This window comes from Erythrolamprus reginae, chromosome 1 (assembly GCF_031021105.1).
Source record: "Erythrolamprus reginae isolate rEryReg1 chromosome 1, rEryReg1.hap1, whole genome shotgun sequence".
NCBI classification, from domain to species: Eukaryota; Metazoa; Chordata; class Lepidosauria; order Squamata; family Dipsadidae; genus Erythrolamprus; species Erythrolamprus reginae.
In genome coordinates this window covers 386968586-386987882 of record NC_091950.1, presented here as the reverse complement: position 1 = coordinate 386987882, position 19297 = coordinate 386968586, and the positions used below count along the sequence as shown (strand labels likewise).

The 19297-nt window shown below is 41.6% G+C and overlaps 1 protein-coding gene across 6 annotated transcripts; it reads left to right on the top strand.

Annotated features, from left to right (window-relative positions):
* The first annotated feature begins 781 nt into the window (after window positions 1-781).
* Window positions 782-15765, top strand: FDFT1 (farnesyl-diphosphate farnesyltransferase 1). Of its 6 annotated transcripts, none has more exons than XM_070734831.1 (9): window positions 1057-1412; window positions 1512-1627; window positions 4783-4880; window positions 6120-6303; window positions 7876-8004; window positions 8434-8625; window positions 10706-10882; window positions 13741-13893; window positions 15191-15765. In XM_070734831.1, the coding sequence occupies exons 2-9, from the start codon at window positions 1526-1528 to the stop codon at window positions 15410-15412; spliced, it is 1257 nt and encodes a 418-aa protein (XP_070590932.1). In that variant the 5' UTR covers window positions 1057-1412; window positions 1512-1525; the 3' UTR covers window positions 15413-15765. The 6 variants fall into 6 exon arrangements, with proteins under 6 accessions (XP_070590931.1, XP_070590932.1, XP_070590934.1 ...); XM_070734833.1 differs by having other exon boundaries at window positions 1113-1240; XM_070734832.1 differs by having other exon boundaries at window positions 1190-1388.
* The last annotated feature ends 3532 nt before the right edge of the window (window positions 15766-19297 follow it).

Genomic DNA, 19297 nt, shown 5'->3' with positions numbered 1-19297 from the left:
TTTGACACAGGGGTTATTTGAATATGGAGCAGCAAACCAGTTTTTGCATTTCCTCAACATGCTTATTGTTATGTATCAACTCCCTACATGGTTTCACCCAGGTCCAACGTTTGAGTGAGAAAATACTCAAACACAATTGGCTGATGCAGCTCCCTATAAAAGAGCTAGCAGTTAGACTACAAGTTGCTGGTTGTACAGAAAAGTTGCCAAGTCAAGAAGTTTCTTTTGAAGTCTGTCTCCTGTCATTATTCCCACTACTCAACACTTACAATATTCTAATCTATTTAAGTTTTCCCCTCATTAAAGTATCATCAGAACATTTGTGGTGATTGCTATTTTCCCTAGTAATTTTAATTAATTTTCACGCTTCTAGTCTAATGTTTTTCATTATATATTCAACTTGTAAGTTAAATAAATGAAGTGGTGGCAATCAATCTTTCATCATAGAGAAAATCTAGCAAGTTACTAGGGGACCAAAGTGATAGCACATAATCAATCTTAGCCTAATGTTGAGCCACTTAGTTGCTCCAGATTCCATTCTACTTCTTTTCTGCCCATCATACAAATTCTTCAGCAGACAGATAAGGTGGCTCGATACACCCACATTTTCAGGTCTTTCTACAAAGAAAAACGATACAGGGGAAAAAGAAAAACCCTTTGTGGCATGACCTTGTTTATCTGATTTTCCATTCGACGTTTGCAATATGAACTCTGGGGTCCTGCCTCTACTGAAGGCTCCTTGTATATCTGGAAATTCTTGTTTCACGTACTACGTAAGTGTGGACTGCAAAACCTTGAGATTTATCTTCCCACCTTGAGTAATAATCGCTATTACTATAGCAGTAGCGAAACCGGATTTGTAGGAGGACATCTCTTGTGAGCTTGCTTGTACAGTATACAAAGAAAAAACATCGTCCGGCGCCTTTAAGAAACCCGGCGACTTTGGAATCAATGCTGACATTTTAGGCCGCCTATAAACCGAGCACTGACCAATCAAGAGATAGGGACGGATTGTCACACCAGCCCGAAATGGTGTAATTGGCTGCCGTCTTCCTAGTGCGAGGACCGCGCGGCTACTGAGCTTCCTATCAACCTACCGAGTCGGGGGCGCTGCCCGCTGATTGGCTGCTGCTAGGGGACTAACTCAAGCGAGAGGCAGCATACCGTAACCCGTGTCTGGTCGGAAGATGCCTTTGGGTTGAAACATCCACTCGGCCGGAGAAGTGGAATAGAATTACAGGTGGCGCGTAGAAGAGGAAGCGAGGAATTACCTCGCTTCTGGAAACCCCTAGTGGAGGAAAAGAAAAATAGGAGCAGTTAAATGAAGAGAGAGAGAGAAAAAATTGAGGGGGGGCGGTGACGTCGGAAATTAGAAGTGGGAGCGAAGGGTAGGAATTGCCGGAAAAGCAAAGGCAAGTGGCACAGTTGGGGGGGAAAGGGGGGGGCAGGATAAGGAATCTTCTGCTCTTGGAAGTCTTTCTTCAACAGCAACATCATCCCTGCCTTGCTAGGTCAACACAAGTCAATGGAGCTACTAAAGAAATGGCTGGGTCACCCAGAGGAGATCTACAATCTGGTGAAGTTTAAAATGGGTGGATACAAGACAGTGATGCCCAAGATGGAGCAAGTGAGTGTGGGCTTCTTACTACATATTTTATTCCTTTGGTTATTTTTGTTTGTTTGTTTTCTTCTGAGGCACAAGAACTATTGGGTTTTTTTTTAATGGATAAGGCAGCTGGAGAATCTCTCCCCCACCAAATATTAGATGATAATAATGGGGGGAAATGAGACAATGAAAATGCTTTCAAATATAGTATGAATACACTTACTTGGAATGTTATTTCAGAAGTGCTTACGGGATACATTATATTATAAACTATTTCTCTTAATAGAATCACTGAAATGAACATATAAACGCATCATTATCTGCAACAAGGTATATACAATGTCGTGTTTTCATACTTTTATAAAGAAAAAATAAAATGTGAAAATTTTGCCATAAAATATTGTTAGCATTGATTATTTATTAAGTGATATGACTAGCTTTTAATATCCTTGAATTGTTGTTATCAAAAGTTCATTTAATTGTCAATATCTTTCAAAACATATTTTATGGGAAACAAGTACTAAACAACCCTTTTTATCCTTGGTATGTGTGTGTGTGTCCCTGCTTCAATAAGAATTACATGATATTTGAAGCTTGGTTTCCAACGTAATCTTTATCTTTGCTTTAAAAAACTAACTAAAGAGAAGCAAGAATAAGGTCATAGAAGAAAATGGGATTTAATTTTTTTTTTGTCCAATTCATCCATGCCTCAGATTAAAGTACTGGTTAAGCTAATTATGATATTCAGAAGAAGAAATAAATGTAGTTTTAAAATGAAAGTTGATTAAATCTCTATTAGTGGTGGCTGCTGTTATTGGTCTATTATGTGTTTCTCTAATTGGATCTAAGGAAATGACACATTACAGAAAATTAGAAGATGGATTGTGGTATTGACTGATAATTGACAATTTTCCTTCCCAGATTATTGGGGAAGCCAAAACAATAACAGAAACTTTAGATTTGCAAAGCTATTATAGCTTCTGTGGATTACACTTTATGCCATTTATCATTTTAGTAATGAAACATCTGCAATAAAACTATCAACCTCAGAGACCACCAAGACAAATATTGTCTTCTTGTTAGTATTGTAGGAAAGTTAGTGGCTTTATGTTTGTTTCCAGATTCAGCATTTATGCTGCTGCTAGGAAAAAGAGGCAAAGAAAGTAGGACTACTTTTTTGAGTTACTTAATCTACAATTTGCTGATCATGGCAAAGCTAACCAGATCAATTTTAACCAGCTTAATGGATTTGCTTGGCTTTGGTAAGCATGTTATGGCAACCCCTTAAGTTAATATCATTTGGATAGGGTGCTTGGGTGCTAGCATAAAATCATAAGTGCATGAGTTGGGAGCAATAGACATTTTAGTATAACTCTGTTCAGTATAGGTGTCTACTGAGAAATCCCATTATGTGACTAACCATAGCAAATTTGATAATTTCTATCAAGGGAGAGACTATTACTGCTTCGAGTAGACCATTCCATGACTTATTAAGTCAATGATGGCACACCTCTGGCAGGGGTGCCACAGGTGGCACGCAGAGCCATATCTGCTGGCACGCGAGCTGTTGCCCTAGCTCAGCTCCAATGTGCATATGTGTGCTGGCCAACTGATTTTTGGCTCACACAGAAGTTTTGGGACATGGTTCCAGAGAGCCTCCAGGGGGGTGGGAGGGCAATTTTACCCTCCCCCAGCTCCAGGGAAGTCTTTGGAGCCTGGGGAGAGCAAAACATGAGCCTCCTGGGCCCAGCAGAAGTTGGGGAAACAGGCCATTTCCGGCCTCCAGAGAGCCTCTGGAGGGGGCAGGGGAAGCTGTTTTTGTCCTCCTCAGGCATTGAATTATGGCTGTGGGCATTCATGCATGCGCGACAGCACACGCCACGCTCTTTCAGCACCTGAGGAAAAAAAGGTTCGCCATCACTGCATTCAAAGTCAGTGGTAATATAACTTTAATTTCATCACATTGCATCTTATTCTGTTGTCAGTTTCAGCAGAAGACAGCTCATCCCCTTGAACACAGCAGCCTTTTAAACTATTACTTGCCTGTCCTAGTTTTCACCTTTACAAGCAATTCTTCAAGGACAATAGTTCTGTCATAGGCTTCCCAATCAAGTCTTTTACCATTTTGGATGGCACTGTTCACAAACACTGCTAAGATAGTTTACAAACACTATTCATGGTTCACAAACACTGCTAAGATAGCCATGAATTGAAACAAAGACTGTTTCAATTCATGGCTGGAAAGGCCATCATGGCTAGCTTCACACACCACACACACCAAATACCATGAACAAAGCATATGGTGGTTTAGCATGATGTGGAATTCCAGCATTCCTCATAAGGGTTGTGGTTTGCAAACTATGATTTGATATTTAAAAAAAAAAACCTTGCTAGTTGGATTTATTCAATAAAAATCAGGTAAATCAGTTGGATTCACCTCATTTAGAATTAAATAAGCCTAATGTAATTCGAACTCGGCAGTAAGGTAAGGTTTGATAGAATATAATTCTTTATTGGCCAACTGTGATTGGACACAAAAGGAATTTCTCTTGGTGCATATGCTCTCAGTGTACATAAAAGTGTTTTCCTAACGCGGAGGCTCTTTGAATTTAGCGGGATATTGATTTGCCCCAGAGAAGGGTTGGATAAAAGCACGCTTTGAGCCTCCCCTCCCGATGTGCTGACAAAGACATTCACCATTGCGGCCTGAAGGCGGCCCATGCAAATCCTTAACGACGCTTCCCCCCTTTTCGCCCAGCTTGGTGGGCGGGGCGTGTGCGCTGGAAGAAAACAAAACATTCCGATTCTTGAAACGGGGGAGGGGGCCGCGGTGGGCGTGTCTCGCTTGAGAGGGCGCCCCGGAACCACTTCCATGCTCCGTAGCCCCCAGGCGCGAGGGGCGTAGTGGGGGGGAGGGTCGGCCCTGTAGCCGTGCGCCTCTCGGGCCTTGTATTTCTTTTCCCATGGCCAGCTGCACCTCCAAGACCGCCACGTCCCTTTTCAAGCGCACCTTTGCGTTTTCTCCACCGCGTGCAGGTGGAGGCGGCGGGTCGAGTTCCTGCCTGGCTGGGGGTGGCCGGTTGCGGACCTGCGGCGGAACCCCTCGCCTCCCGCAGCGCTCGCGGCCTCGCTTTCTGGTCGCTCAGGCTTCCCCTCCGCCTCTGCTCCTTTTGCAGGACTCGCTGAGCGACAGCCTCCGGGTATGTTACAAGTACTTGAACCAAACCAGCCGCAGTTTCGCCGCCGTCATCCAAGCCCTGGACGGGGAGTTGCGGTGAGTTTTTATTTGCGTGCGTGCGTGCGATTATTATTTCATTGCTTGAAAAAGGGAATAACTGAGTGACTTTAGGAAAGTTGGGCAGTATCCGCCAACCAGATACTGAAGATCTTCATCACTTGTAATTCTCGGCGGAGGAGGGAAACGAAACCAGTTTGCAGTTTTGAAAGCGCCCTGAAAAGTTTTAACTGCTATTGGGAAGGGCTGCTGAATAAATTCTACTTTTTAAACAACAAAATCGGACTGTTCTGCAGAGCCGGGGTGGCGCAGTGGTTACAGTGCAGCACTGCAGGCTCCTTCAGCTAACTGCTAGCTGTAGTTCAGCAGTTTAAATCTCACCACCGGCTCAAGGTTGACTCAGCCTTCCATCCTTCCGAGGTGGGTAAAATGAGGACCAGATTGTTGAGGGCAAATATTCTGATTCTGTAAATCGCTTAGAGAGGCCTGTAAAAGCACTATGAAGCGATATATACGTCTAAATGCTATTTCTATTGCTATTGTTCTGATTTGTACTAGCTTTGTTTTTGCTGACTGGTGTTAGCTTAGCTTCAACAGGACATGCTAGAGCTCTTGCCTAGGATAGAAGTCAGAAACAAAAGTTATATGCATCCACTGAAGTTAGCTCTGGCAGCACTTGCTATGCATTGGCTTTAAGCTTTCTCACCACTATAGGCTGTAAAATAAATTAGTTTATTATCTCTTAATCCTACACTTAAGAAGAAAAGCCTTTTAGAATTTTGGGACAACCCCTGATTTGTCAACAGTTAATTGGATCAGCCAAATCCTAGCAGGTTGTTTCCATTGGTTGTTTTTTTTCATACCTAGTACTTTGATTTGATCTAAGTACTCCAGTTTGGAAGAACATATGCTTATTATTAATCCTTTGTGAAAATTCAGTTATTTGAACTTAGTTGTATGTACTGTTGTAAACCACCCTGAGTCTCATTGGGATTGTGCAGCATAGAAGTCAAACTAATTAAATTATATTATCACAGACTGTTCTGTTGCTTCAGGTTAAATACTCAATGTACGGATTTAAATAGAATGCAGTTGTTTTGAATTGCATCAGACTTAAGTGGGAACTGATGCTGTTTATTCTGTGCAAGTATGTTGTGCTTTTTTCTGCTAAAAAATGAGGCATGGAGTTTTAGACTGATTGAAGTTGAACAGGACAAATTATTTTTTTCTTTCCTCTGGCATCTAAGTCACAAACAATCCTTTTCCTTTTCTCTGTAGCCATGCAGTGTGCATCTTCTATTTGGTTCTCCGAGCTCTGGATACTGTAGAAGATGACATGACTATCAGTATTGAAGCTAAGGTCCCTATGTTACACAATTTTCACTCCTACTTATATCAGCCAGACTGGAAGTTTATGGACAGCAGAGAGAAGGACAGGCAGGTGCTGGAAGACTTTCCAACGGTGAGTGGTGCTTCTCATGTGTTTATGCAGTTAAAATATCCCTATTCTAAGGCTCTTTTCCCCCTGACTTTAGTGAGAAGGAGGGGATCAGTCTCTTACAATCAGATATATTAGCATCTGTTTGGAAGTGTACATTAATGTGGAGCAGAATTGATAACCTGTAGTAAGTAAGTGGCCTTTTTTGGTGGCTATCAGGATTGATTAGAATTGTTCTGAGAAATTGTAGGGCAAACTACAAGTGCTTCTTTTCATTACAACCCAAATTTTGGTAGAAAACAACAAAATGCATTGGCTCTTTGGATAGGCACAATACAAATTAAACTTTTTTTCTCAAAATATGTTTGCATATTCCTGTGTCATCATTATTATGATGCCTAAAAAATCATCTTAAAAATCTGCAAAATAATTTTAGGTGGATATTTGTACCATTGCTGTAGTAGGGTTATCAGTTTAAAGGTAAATAGGATAAATTAATGAAGAATTGGGCTAGTGTTGGTTTTAGTCTAATGAGAGGATGTCAAATTAGTATTGTCAGGGCATCATCATGTGACCTATTGTTATCCCCCCCCCCCCCCTTTGCTAAACCGGGTGTGGCCTCTGGTCCATGGGCTGTGAGTTTGAGACCTCTGGTCTAATGGTTATTGCCAGCCTCAGAGTCCCAGGTAAATGTTAAATAACAACTGCTAGGAGGCAACAGTTGAAGTACATATTTATGCTTAAGAGCTTCCTGAATATTTGTGGCTAGTCACTGGATTGGGTTTTAGCCTGATGCTGCCAGTTACTTACTTTCATGGCATTAAACATGCTGTGTACTGTAATCTATGTAAATTAAACTCTGAAACTGATTTAATTTCCAAAACATGAATTATTTTTAAATAATTGATTTGAGTTGAATTGAATTCTTTATTGGTCAAGTGTGATTGGATACACAAGGAATTTTTCTTTGATGCATATGCTCTCAGTGTACAGTGTCAGGAATTATGAGATACAACACTTAATGATAGTCATAGGGTACAAATAAGCAATCAGGAAACAATTAATATTAATATAAATCATAAGGATACAGGCAACAAGTTACAGTCATATAGTCATAAGTGGGAAGAGATGGGTGATAGGAATGAGAAGACTAATAGTAATAGTAAATAGTAATTGAAGCCTTTTCTAGGCGTTGCACTCATGAGGAAAGGAAGTAGCAACAATTAAGGAATAGCTTTCAAATAGTTACGTATCATTGCTTATGAAGTTTGCAGAATTAATTTATAAGTAAGAAAAATCATTTTGCCATTATTTCGTTGGAAATAGTATGATCTGCTTTAAACTTGAGTGCATTGATTTTGATCCTCCTGGATAGAAATAATGTAACTTGCCCAAGTATCTTTTTTCTCTGGATATTTCCTGTATTGCTGATTGACATTTGAATGTTGTAAGTGTAAGATTAAAGGAGTGCTGAAATATTTTTAACTTTACATGCATGGAACCTAAAATGAGCTTAGAGTTTTTGAGCTTGTTATCAATTCAGATGTTTTTTGCAGGGGTGGTGCACATGTATCATTTTTATGATCTTGCCTTTAGATTTCCCTGGAATTTCGAAAATTGGCAAAAGTCTATCAAGATGTGATTACTGACATTTGTCACAAGATGGGTCTTGGCATGGCAGAGTTCTTGGAAAAGAAGGTGAATTCTAACCAAGAGTGGGACAAGGTGAGTGAGTTGGGAGCGGGAGTGTGAATTCTCCTAGCAAACCTGTATATTAGCTATGACCATTAAGCCTACAATATTGAGACCACTAAAGTCTTCTATTTAGTGAGAGTTTTAATGTATAATGCCCAGGAGCATGGGAACAGACTATTTAGGAAGAAACAATAAAAGTGAATAGCTTCTGTGGGACAAAGGAAAAGTAGTATTCAGACTGGTGTTGGGGGATGTTTCTTTAGCTCAAAGGAGATGATCCCCGCAGTTTAGGTATCTTGGGAGGATATGGATTTAGTTTACTCATTATCACAGAGCTGGCATAAAGAACTTTCAGCACCCAAGATCTGTTGCAGACTTTAAGTGACATATCATGACCTCATCCTCTGAACTAGATTTTTAAAAACATCTTAATAAAGCTCTGAATGTTCCAACCTACAGTATTGCCACTACGTTGCTGGCCTGGTGGGAATTGGCCTCTCCCGGCTCTTCTCTGCCTCCGAATTAGAAGATCCTGTTGTCGGCCAGGACATTGAACTGGCCAACTCCATGGGACTCTTTCTGCAGAAAACCAACATCATTAGGGACTATCTGGAGGACCAACTTGAGGGCAGAGAATTCTGGCCCAAAGAGGTAAAAGAAAAAGTATGATAGTTGCAAGTTAAGATGTCTTAACTCAATGGTATGAATGTGTACAGCATGCAAAAGCTGCCAGGTTTCATCCTGTTTAATTGATGTAGAATATGTGGGCAACTTTTTTGTCCAGGGATACAATGCACTGATAGTTTGTGATTTTGAAGCTACATATTGAAGCTATTGTTGTGAGCCGCCCCGAGTCTTCGGAGAGGGGCGGCATACAAATCTAATAAATTATTATTATTATTTCTTATATATCCACACATAAAGTGGTCTCATTCACTTCTAAGATATTCCAATTGTCCCTAAGATTGGTGGAGTAAGATTGAATGCTGCCTTTTGCAATCAGAACTAATGCTTCCCTACTGCTAATTGCAGCAGGGTAATATCCTCTGTCTCTCTTTATAACTATTGTTACTGCTGTTTTGTTACTAAATTATGGCTGCTATTAGGCTTGTATACTGCAGTCCTTGAGATGGGGATCCTGACAGCTGCTTTGACAGTCTAATGGATCATAGAGCCTTCTCTAACAGTCACAGGATCAGAGAAACCTTTTTTTGGAATCTGTTCTAGCAGCCACTTTGTGAAAACTCAGTGATTGATCATAGTGGTCACCTAATACCTTCCAGAATGCCTACTAATATAGATGGTCCTTGACTTACGATTATTATTTAGTGACTGATCAAAATTACAACTGTGCTTATTGAAGAGTATTATGGCATCGGCCTGAACATTTGGCCATTGCAACATCCCCAATTTGAGCATTTGGCAACATCTGTGCTTATGACTAAAGGTGCTGTAATATTCTCCCCACCACCACTCTCACACCTATTTCTCCCCCCCACCCCCCAAATCTCAGTCATTTCACTGGGCCATCAGTGCTTGCTATGCTGCCTGGAGTCTTGACCTTCTTAGTGACTGCTTCTCCCTGTCCCCCATGGTTAGAAGTCATTATGTTACACACTCACACACACACACACACACACACACACACACCGGGTTTAATCAATGAGAGGGATAACTAGAAAGCTAGTGAACAAGATTTCCCAAACATAGTTGGGTGGGGAGAAGGCCTGCGCCTCAAACACTTGGTAGGTTTCCATGCACCAGAGAACCTTGTGGCCAGTCAAGGCCTCCTGGCGCATGGACAATTTCTATGCACTAGCCAAATTTCTGTGAGCTACCCAGAGCCTCTGAGGTACCTCCATGCAATCAATTAATGGCCATAATGGAAGAGCCAAGATTGCAATTGCTGAACACAGTGGTCATTTGGACATCTTGCTTAACAGCTGCTTTGTGATCTAGATACTGATCTCAATTGTGGTCAGAAATTAAGGACTATACTTAAAAGATCAAAGTAGAGAAGAAAAATAATGAGCAGTCTGGCATACAGAAACAATTGGGGAGAAATATGAGTTGGCATTCTTATTTTAAAATATAAATGAAGAACTGATTGTTCACAGTTACCATGGGAAGAAAACAACTTCAAACAGTGTTTCTCAGTCTCAGCAACTTTAAGATATATGGATTTCAACTTCCAGAATTCCCCAGCCAGCTGGAGTGTTGAAGTCCACACATTTTAGAGTTGATGAAATTGTGAAACATTGACTTAGAGCAGCAGAACCCAACCTTTCTGGCTTAACAAAGTGGCGAGTGTGGAGAAAGATGATTTTGCATGGTTGCATGCTGCTTGCACAAATGCAGCTTCGTGCACTCGTCTGCCACTTGCATGACCAGGTTCCCAATGAGCTGCAGATCTGGGATTGGGGATTTTGGTAACTTTGCTCTTGGATTAAGCAGCATTTTGAGCGTAATTGAATGGAATAGGTAATCAGATATGGCAAGAATGATTTTGTGTTGCTCTGATCTGATCTTGTACTTTACATAATGGTGGGACGTTGTTGGAAATCTTCATTGCTAGTTGGAGGATTTGCTCAAAGAGCCTTCTACACAAGACATTTTGGCTAAGTGTAATCCCTGCAAAATTATGTGTGAAAACCAGCAAATCTCAGCTGCTCAGTAATTTTGAAATTCTGCAAAAGTGGCCTCAACAACCTTGACTTCTTGATGTTCCTAGGTTTGGAGCAAGTATGTGAAGAAGCTATCAGATCTGGCTAAGCCAGAGAATATTGACAAAGCCGTCCAGTGTATGAATGAGCTTATTACCAACGCCCTACATCATGTTCCTGATGTCTTGACATATTTATCCCGCTTGAAGAATCAGAGTGTGTTCAATTTCTGTGCTATTCCGCAGGTAAATTACCGTATTTTTCGCTCTATAAGACGCACCTGCTGATAAGACGCACCTAGATTTTAGAGGAGGAAAATAGAAAAAAAATATTTTGAGCCAAAAAGTGGGCTAAAATATTTATTACAATAACAGCACATTTGAAAAACGCTTTCCCAGGCAGCCGGCTTGCTGGCCGGGGAAGCAAACGATCCGGGACTGTGTGGCTTTGCGCCGTGAGGACAACAACGGCACCCCACCACCCGTTCCTGCAGACGCTCTGCCTTGCGCCTCGTTTCCTCTTCCCGCCGCCGCATTCGGAGCCCGAGAGGGGGAAAGAGAAGAATGGAGAGAGAGCCATGCGCCGGAGGCGGACGCCGCTGCCGCCTCAACAGCAGCCACGGGAGGGGAGTCGCTGGAGCTGCCCCCGGACTTTCCACAAGCCCAATGCCGCCAGCCCACATGCCCGCCTCTCCCCGCGGCGGCGGTAGTGCTGCCCAGCGCTCCGGCGTTGTCCGGGCTTCTCACTGCCGCCTCAACAGCAGCCACGGGAGGGGAGTCTCTGGAGCTGCCCCCGCACTTTCCACCAAGCCCAATGCCGCCAGCTCACATGCCCGCCTCTCCCCGCGGCGGCGGTAGTGCTGCCCAGCGCTCCGGCATTGTCCGGGCTTCTCCCGCCATGCGCAGCCCAGCAGCTCGCTCCAGCTGGCAGCGGCGGCGGAAGGCGAATGCGGCTTGGAAGCTGGCTGCTGGGATATCGCCGCCCCTCCTCTGCTCCAGCGCCTCCCCCCCCTCCCTGCCTGCATCTTCGCTCCATAAGACGGGGCTGATTTTTCATCCTACTTTGGGAGGAAAAAAACTGCGTCTTATGGAGCGAAAAATACGGTAAGTTGACTTTTTATTTTTGTGAACTTCTTGCATTTACATCCTGCCAAATCTATCAAGGATTCCTGGAAGTTCACAATTAACAAAGCAACCATAGTTGAAAAAAAATCAGTTGAAATACTCATAGTAAATAAAATAATAATTAGGAGTAGAAGTAATAGCAAAGTTAATTATTAAATGCTTTCTGGAAGAACTCTGCCTTAACCATCTTCTGGATCATCAATAAAAAAGGGGACTGATCTGATTTTTAGGTGAATGAATCCCAGTCAACAATCCCTCCTAGAAGGCCAAATCAAGCCTAACTTGGGTGTTCTTAAAAAGCTTTGAACTTTAAACTTAGTTAATGTATTTTGGTTGAGATTGCTAGAAAGGTTAGGGTTGTAAGCTAGAAAATATTCTGGAAATAGTCTGATAAGCATACATGAAGTAGGTAATTAATTTGTTCATCACTGGATTAAAAGATTAGACTATTTTAAAATGGATAACATGGGATTCATCATGTGATTGGTAGCCATTGTCATAGCATTATGACAAAAACTATTGAGTTATTTGTCATACTGAGTCAAAAAATGAAAAAGGATGGAAAAGTTCATTGTGTATATGTTTTTGTATGGCACTTGTAGATTGTTTTCTGCTTTTCACTATTGCTGGGATTACCCTTGTAAACCTAACCAAAAAGAGTTGCTGTTTATACAAAACCTTTTAGGCCTAAATGTACTTATAGCATAATATATACTTGGTTTATGTAACTTACTAAGAAAGTGGCTAGACCCTCCAACATGATGAAAAACACTTGGTTTTGCCTTACTTAGGAAGTGATATCCAAACTACCTTAAACACTAAAACATTTATGGGATTCTGGTTTGTTACCTTGTAAGAAGGTGCATTCCTCTTGAGACACTTGATAATGATGCCTTGTCCATGTAGGCCCTAAGGAATCTATGCAGGAATGTATAATTCCTTTCTGTAGGTGTTGTTGTTGAACATCTGTGCTGTTTATTATTCAGTCACTATTATTTGGCTATGGCTATTGGATGTGTGTATGCATGTATGTATGTATGCATGTATGAATGTATGTATGTATGTAGAGAGCCAGTTTATTGCTCCCACCTTGAGGACAAAACCAGTTGGATGACCTTGGGCCAGTCATATTTTCTCAACCCTAGGAAGGAGGCAATAGCAAACCACTTCTGAAAAACTTTGCCAAGAAAATTATAGGGACTAGTCCAGACAATCTCCACCAATTTAGACACAACCGAACAGGAGGAAAAATATTCATCACATTTATATAGCTGTCCATATCACATATGCAAGAGGGATCTTGGAGTCTTGGTGGACAACAAACTAAATATAAGCCAACAATGTGCAGTGGCAGCCAATAAGGCCAATACAATACTTAATTGAATTAATAGAGGGATACAATCTTGGACTAGTGAGGTATTAATATCACTTTAAAGCCTTAGTTAGACACAGAGTACTGCATCCAACTTTGGTCACCACACTATAAAAAAGACATTGAAACGCTAGAGAAACATAGAAACAGAAGATTGATGGCAGAAAAAGATCTCATGGTCCATCTAGTCTGCCCTTATACTATTTCCTGTATTTTATCTTAGGGTGGATATATGTTTATCCCAGGCATGTTTAAATTCAGTTACTGTGGATTTACCAACCACGTCTGCTGGAAGTTTGTTCCAAGCATCTATTCCAAGCATCTACTAGAAAGTGCAGAAGAGAGCAACCAAGATGATAAGAGGACTGAAAACTAAACTAGTCCGCGGAGAGGGGCGGCATACAAATCTAAATAATAAATAAATTAAATAAATAAATATGTTCAAGAGAATATTTTAAAACTCAAAACCTTTAATCAGCATATTAATCTTTATAAATAATCTATTTTTTAAAGTAGCTCTATGTTTTTCTTTGGAGCCTGGTTGTACACTTGCACAAACACTGCTGCTCTTGATCATAAGCCCTTTTATCTCCTCTTTCTTGCCCAGGTGATGGCTATAGCCACATTGGCAGCCTGCTACAACAACCAACAGATCTTCAAAGGTGTGGTAAAGATTCGAAAGGGACAAGCAGTCAAATTGATGATGGATGCTACTAACATACAGGCTGTCAAAACTATAATGTACCAATATATGGAAGAGGTGAGTTGTGAAAGCCTCGATACTCAGTTCCTGATGTAAAAATGCTTTTTAGTTGGAAAAATTTCTTGAGTTAATATGAATTCCTCTACAAATGTATGGCAGTCAACAGCATCTGCCTTTTCACTTTGAAACTTTGGGAGAGCAAGTTTTGCATAGCATGATGTAAAGCTTAGGAGGATTGCTCTAGGTCTAGGATGGTCTGGCTTTGATATTCAGGAAAATGCTAAGACTGAATCTAGGGTAGGGGACGATAACTCAACATGGTTGTAAATGGAAATTTGAGCATTTGCATTTGCCATCATTAAGCAAATCATTGCAGATCATTAAGGAGTCCTATGGTTGACTGTATTGTGACCTCCTGCTAGCTTCTTCACTGTCTTCACTTATAAGAAGCTGGCAAAGGTTGCAAATGACAATTATGTGGCTGCAGGGACTCTGCCACCAATATAAGTAGGAGGGCGGTTCAGACTCACCATTTAACGTCCATTATATGTTTCACTAGTGCTGACAAGTAATCATTAATCAAGAACCATATATTTGCTGCTATGAATTCCTTCAAAATAAAACAAACTAAAATGTGTAATACTTCAAAATGGAGAGCACATGGGATTTGGAAAAGTCATTGAGCAGAAAGGACTGAACTGGTATAATGAAGTCCTCTCTCATGAATCTCCTCTGTGCTATCTGTCCTTTCCTTCTAAGTGTGGCTTCTAATATTTTATGCTAGCTGATAAGGAACGGAAAAGAGAAAAAAAAGGAATGGAAAAGGGTTGCTTGTTTCTCATGGAAATTGCAAGGAGAGAAGGAAGTGACTGTTTCATAGACATGTAATGGAAACATAGCAATAGCTCTGGCTTGGCAAAAAAAACCCTGCAAGTACTACAAATTCAGAGAGCCCTATGTATAGGCTTTTTAAACAAATGTTCTTTATCTAGTAGTGCAATTTCCTTTTCTTGTCTTTAACAAAATTACCGATATGCCAAGCTCACCCTATGGAAACACAAAATGGGCCTCTAATGATGATCTAAAAAACCCAAATTTAATATTTGTATTACAAATTAGATTGTGAGATGGCCTCAACTGGCAGAGAGTCAAATAATCCGTAATCGTGTTTTTAGTAGAAAAGCCACATGGAAACATTCCATCAATCTGTGATGTGCTATTTGCAACAACTGTATTTGAAGTCTTGTTGAATTTAATACTTCTTTTAACTTACCTAATAGTCTATGTTATCTGTGATTTTCTATTATCTTTCTTTAGCTATGGTATCTTAAATGATTTCTCTGTACTTCACTAGATCTACCAGAAGGTCCCAAGCACAGACCCTTCCTCTGCCAAAACTCAACAGATCGTCAACACTGTCCAATCCATGAGCTTACCCGGTGGTACCCTGGTCTCCCGGACCCATTATTCACCCCTCTATTTTTCCTGCATTATGATTTTAGCTGCCTTGAGCTGGCAGTATCTGAACACTGTCTCAAAAGCAGCAGAGGAATATGTGCACACTGGTGAGAACTGAGGATGGAGCTATCTCGTGCTGCATTTGGGAGGAGAATATTTTGAAATGGGAGAACGTTTTGGAGTCCCAGGAATGTAAGGAACAGGATTGTGAATGTTTCACTACAAGCTGACTAAACTGGAAGCCTTCAGTTAAAAACATCTGCTGCTGGTTTTGAAGCCTCTAACAGTTTCCCATGGAGACATCTGCTTTTTTTCCAGCTAAACTAGCTACAGTCAATTTTGTTTGAGTCTTACTTAATATTTTCTTTTCTGTAGTTTGCTCTGCATTTGTTTTTGATGTAGGGCATTTTTTAACTCTGATGTTTCAAAGTGTTTGTCAATTTTGACAGTAAAAATGTGGTGATAAAACTACTTCTCTATGTCCTGCAAGAATTCAAGCACCGCATTTTCTGTTCAAAAAAACTTCCAAAGCCTGTACTATGTCTTGTGTTGCACTAATTTAGAAGTTTGTCCTTACATTAACTTTGAAAATAGGTATTTATCTTTATCACATGGTTATTTTTTCTTTTCCATAACTGTTATTGTGCCGCTTGGAAAAGGTTTCTATATTGCAATATGCAAGGGATAAAAAATTGTATAAATCTGTGAGATAGGGCAAAACTGTGGCTCTTCTACAGTAAAATTGTCCACTCTTGAAGCAGAGATCAGCACTGAGAATCAGAATACAGTGGTACCTCTACCTAAGAATGCTTCTACTTACAAACTTTTCTAAATAAGAAACGGGTGTTCAAGATTTTTTTGCTTCTTCTCAAGAACTATTTTCCATTTACAAACCCAAGCCTCTGAAACTGTAACCAGAAAAGGCAGGGAGAAGCCTCCTCTCTAGGAATCTCCTGGGAGGAAACAGGGTCTCCACCCTCCCTGTGGTTTGCTTTTACATTGATTCCTATGGGAAAAATTACTGCTTCTTACAAACTTTTCTACTTAAGAACCTGGTCACGGAACAAATTAAGTTCGTAAGTAGAGGTACCACTGTACTTTTAAGATCTTCTGTAGCCTTGGAGAAGTTCTTGTCTGTGATAGCATGCAAAGTAAGGCTGTGAGAATTTTGGAAGGCGCAGGCCAAAGCATCCTCCAAATATCTTCACATGGCAGCTTCCATTTGCAGATTCATCCCAGATACCTGCCCAAGCACTAGCCTGTAATTTTGTTTCACTGGATCTCCCATCAGATCTGTTTTCTCCATGCAAACCAGTAAAGCTCCGTTCCAAAGAAGCCCAAGGACGATGCTTTGTAAAGTATCTGTTCACATGGTTTTGAATAGGGATGTCAAACTTGAGGCCCACTTTCCAAATCCGGCTTGTGGGGTGTTTAGATCTGACCTGGAAACAGCGAAGGACTGGCACATGGTACCATTGCCAGTGAAAATGGAGCTTGGGATGGCCATGTGCAGCTCTCCCGAGTGCTCTTTTTGATGGCAGAGGGTTGCTGGTGGCCATCACAGCTGAAAGCACAGCTTGAGAGCCTGTTTTTCGCTGGCAGAGTGGCCACCACAGGTGCTATTGTCCAGCCCCAGCCCAGGCTTGCCATACCAAGGGGGGACGGGGAATGCAATGGCAGCAATGTGTGGCAGCGGCTTTTCACTGGCGGCCCAATATCTAATGGCACTGAATAGCCAAGACGTTCCCTGCCGAACCCACACAGTGGGAGCAATGAGTGAGCTGACAGCGGTCCAGTATCTGACCACCAAGCACGCGCTGCCCAGCTGATTGATCCCAGCAGCCTTCCACAGCAGCCACACACCTGACACAACGTGCTGGGCGGCAAGAACTGTTGTTGCCAGATTGTTGTTGGTCCAGGCAGTCACTGCAGCTGCTGGATATGCACAGTCAATGCCCCCCAGATGGTGGTTACCAGTGGGCGTGGGCAGCTGGGTGGGCATAGGATGTGGTTAGAGACTTGAAAAGGTGCTGGGAGACAAGCTCCCAGTGCTGATAACAAAGGATTCCCTACTCACATTCTGAGGCTCTGGCCTGTATGTGGGGATTAATTAAAGCTGAGTTTTGCTGCATTTGAGTGTGTGCTCCTGGCTCCCTTTGTTCCTACCTGGTCCAGCCCAGACCGGCTGAGAGCCAGCACGAGTCAAATCGAACTGGTCACAGCCACCCTTGCTCCCGAGGTCAAACACAACCCTGATGCAGCCCTCAATGAAATTGAGTTTGACACCTCTGGTTTACAATGAGATTTATGAAGCTAAATCTCAAAAATGAAGAAATCAATCTAGGAAAGTGTATGATGGCATTTAAGAAGTGACTTGATCAAAGCGTATAAAATCATGCATGGGATAGAAAAGATGGATAGAGAAAAATACTTTTCTCCATCACATATAGGACAAGGTGGTATTCTCTACAGCTCATAAGTAAGAAAGTGAGGACAAATAAAGGGAAATATTTCTTCACGTGAGGGTCGTTGGTTTATGGAATTCACTTCCAGAAGAGGTTGTGACAACTGTCAGCCTGGATAGCTCCAAGGCAGGATTAGACAGATTCATGGATGCCAAGTGTATCGGTGGTTATTGAAACAGATGTCCATGTACCGTCTCTATGTTGGTTGAGGCAGGCAGGATTCCCTTGGGTACCATTAGTTGTGGGTCACGGGAAAGGGAGGGTTTTGCCTTTCTGCTCAAGATCCCCATGGACAATTGGTGGGCCACTGTGTGACACAGAATGCTGGACTCGATGGGCTTTGGCCTGATTCAGCATGGCTCTTCTATCTTATATGTCCATGGCAGTAAGGAATGGTTATGAGTCCTGATGTAGAGCTTTTACAAGTTCTGATAATAGCTCTACTCCTAATGTCACTGGAACACAAGTTCTGATAATAGCTCTACTCCTAATGTCACTGGAACACATGCATTTTGTTTTCTTGGTTTACTATTGACTTCTAGAATGGTTCACTTCCTAATCTAAAACCTCAATATTTCTAGATAGTCTCACTTAAGAACCAACCAAGATCAACCCTACTTAGCATTTTGAGGAACACTAATCTGCTGTGGCATTAGCATGAAGTATTTGTTTTCTCTAACCTGGGCCCTAATATAAAGAGGGGTCACAGAAATTTCTTGATTTACAAATGCAGGTTAGAAGGCAGGTTATAGTGGCTTTCAGCAGTTTATACTTAAAAGCCATTTCTTAAGGGATAGTGAAGAACTTCCAGAGGCAATCCTAAAATGCATTAACTGATACAATCAAGATCAAGTGAGGTAGTAATACCACTCTAAAGCCCTAGAAAAACTGCATCCAATTTTGGTCACCACACTATAAAAATGTTGACACTAGCTAAAGTTCAGAGAAGAGCAACCAGGATGGTTAGGGGCAGGAAACTAAAACATGAACGGTTACAGGAACTGGGTATGTCTAGTCTAGTGAAGAGAAGCATCAAGGGAGACATGATAGTGTTCCAATATTTGAGAAGCTGCCACAGAAAGTAGGTGGGTCAAACTATTTTCCAAAGCCACACAAGGAGTAATGGACTGAAACTGAACAAAGATTTAATCTGGAAATGAGAAATTTTCTATTTTCTGACAGTGAGAACCACCAATGGAAATTGTGGGAGCTTCATCACTTGAGACTTTGAAGAAGATTGGACTCTCATTTGTCAGAAATAATGTAGGGTCTCCTGCTTGGGTGGGAGTGGGGGGGTTGGACTAGATCAGTGTTTTTCAACCAGTGTGCCGCAGCACACTAGTGTGCCATGAAACATGGTCAGGTGTGCCGTGGGGAAATTAAACATGGGTCCCCAAACTACAGCCCGTGTGCCAGATATGGCCCTTGGAGGCCAGCCACCTCCATCCGAACATAAACATTCCCCTCAGAATCCCTCCAGCTATCAGCAACAGGAAGAGTTGAGGCACAGGGAACGCTCACTGACCAATCACCTTCTA

Bases quoted from the DNA above. Each gene is read 5' to 3' on its own strand.
- FDFT1 (XM_070734829.1), top strand. From the start codon at position 4,570: ATGGCCAGCTGCACCTCCAAGACCGCCACGTCCCTTTTCAAGCGCACC. The intron at 4,881-6,119 runs GTGAGTTTTTAT...TTTTCTCTGTAG, and splicing joins GCCCTGGACGGGGAGTTGCG to CCATGCAGTGTGCATCTTCT. The intron at 8,005-8,433 runs GTGAGTGAGTTG...TCCAACCTACAG, and splicing joins CTAACCAAGAGTGGGACAAG to TATTGCCACTACGTTGCTGG.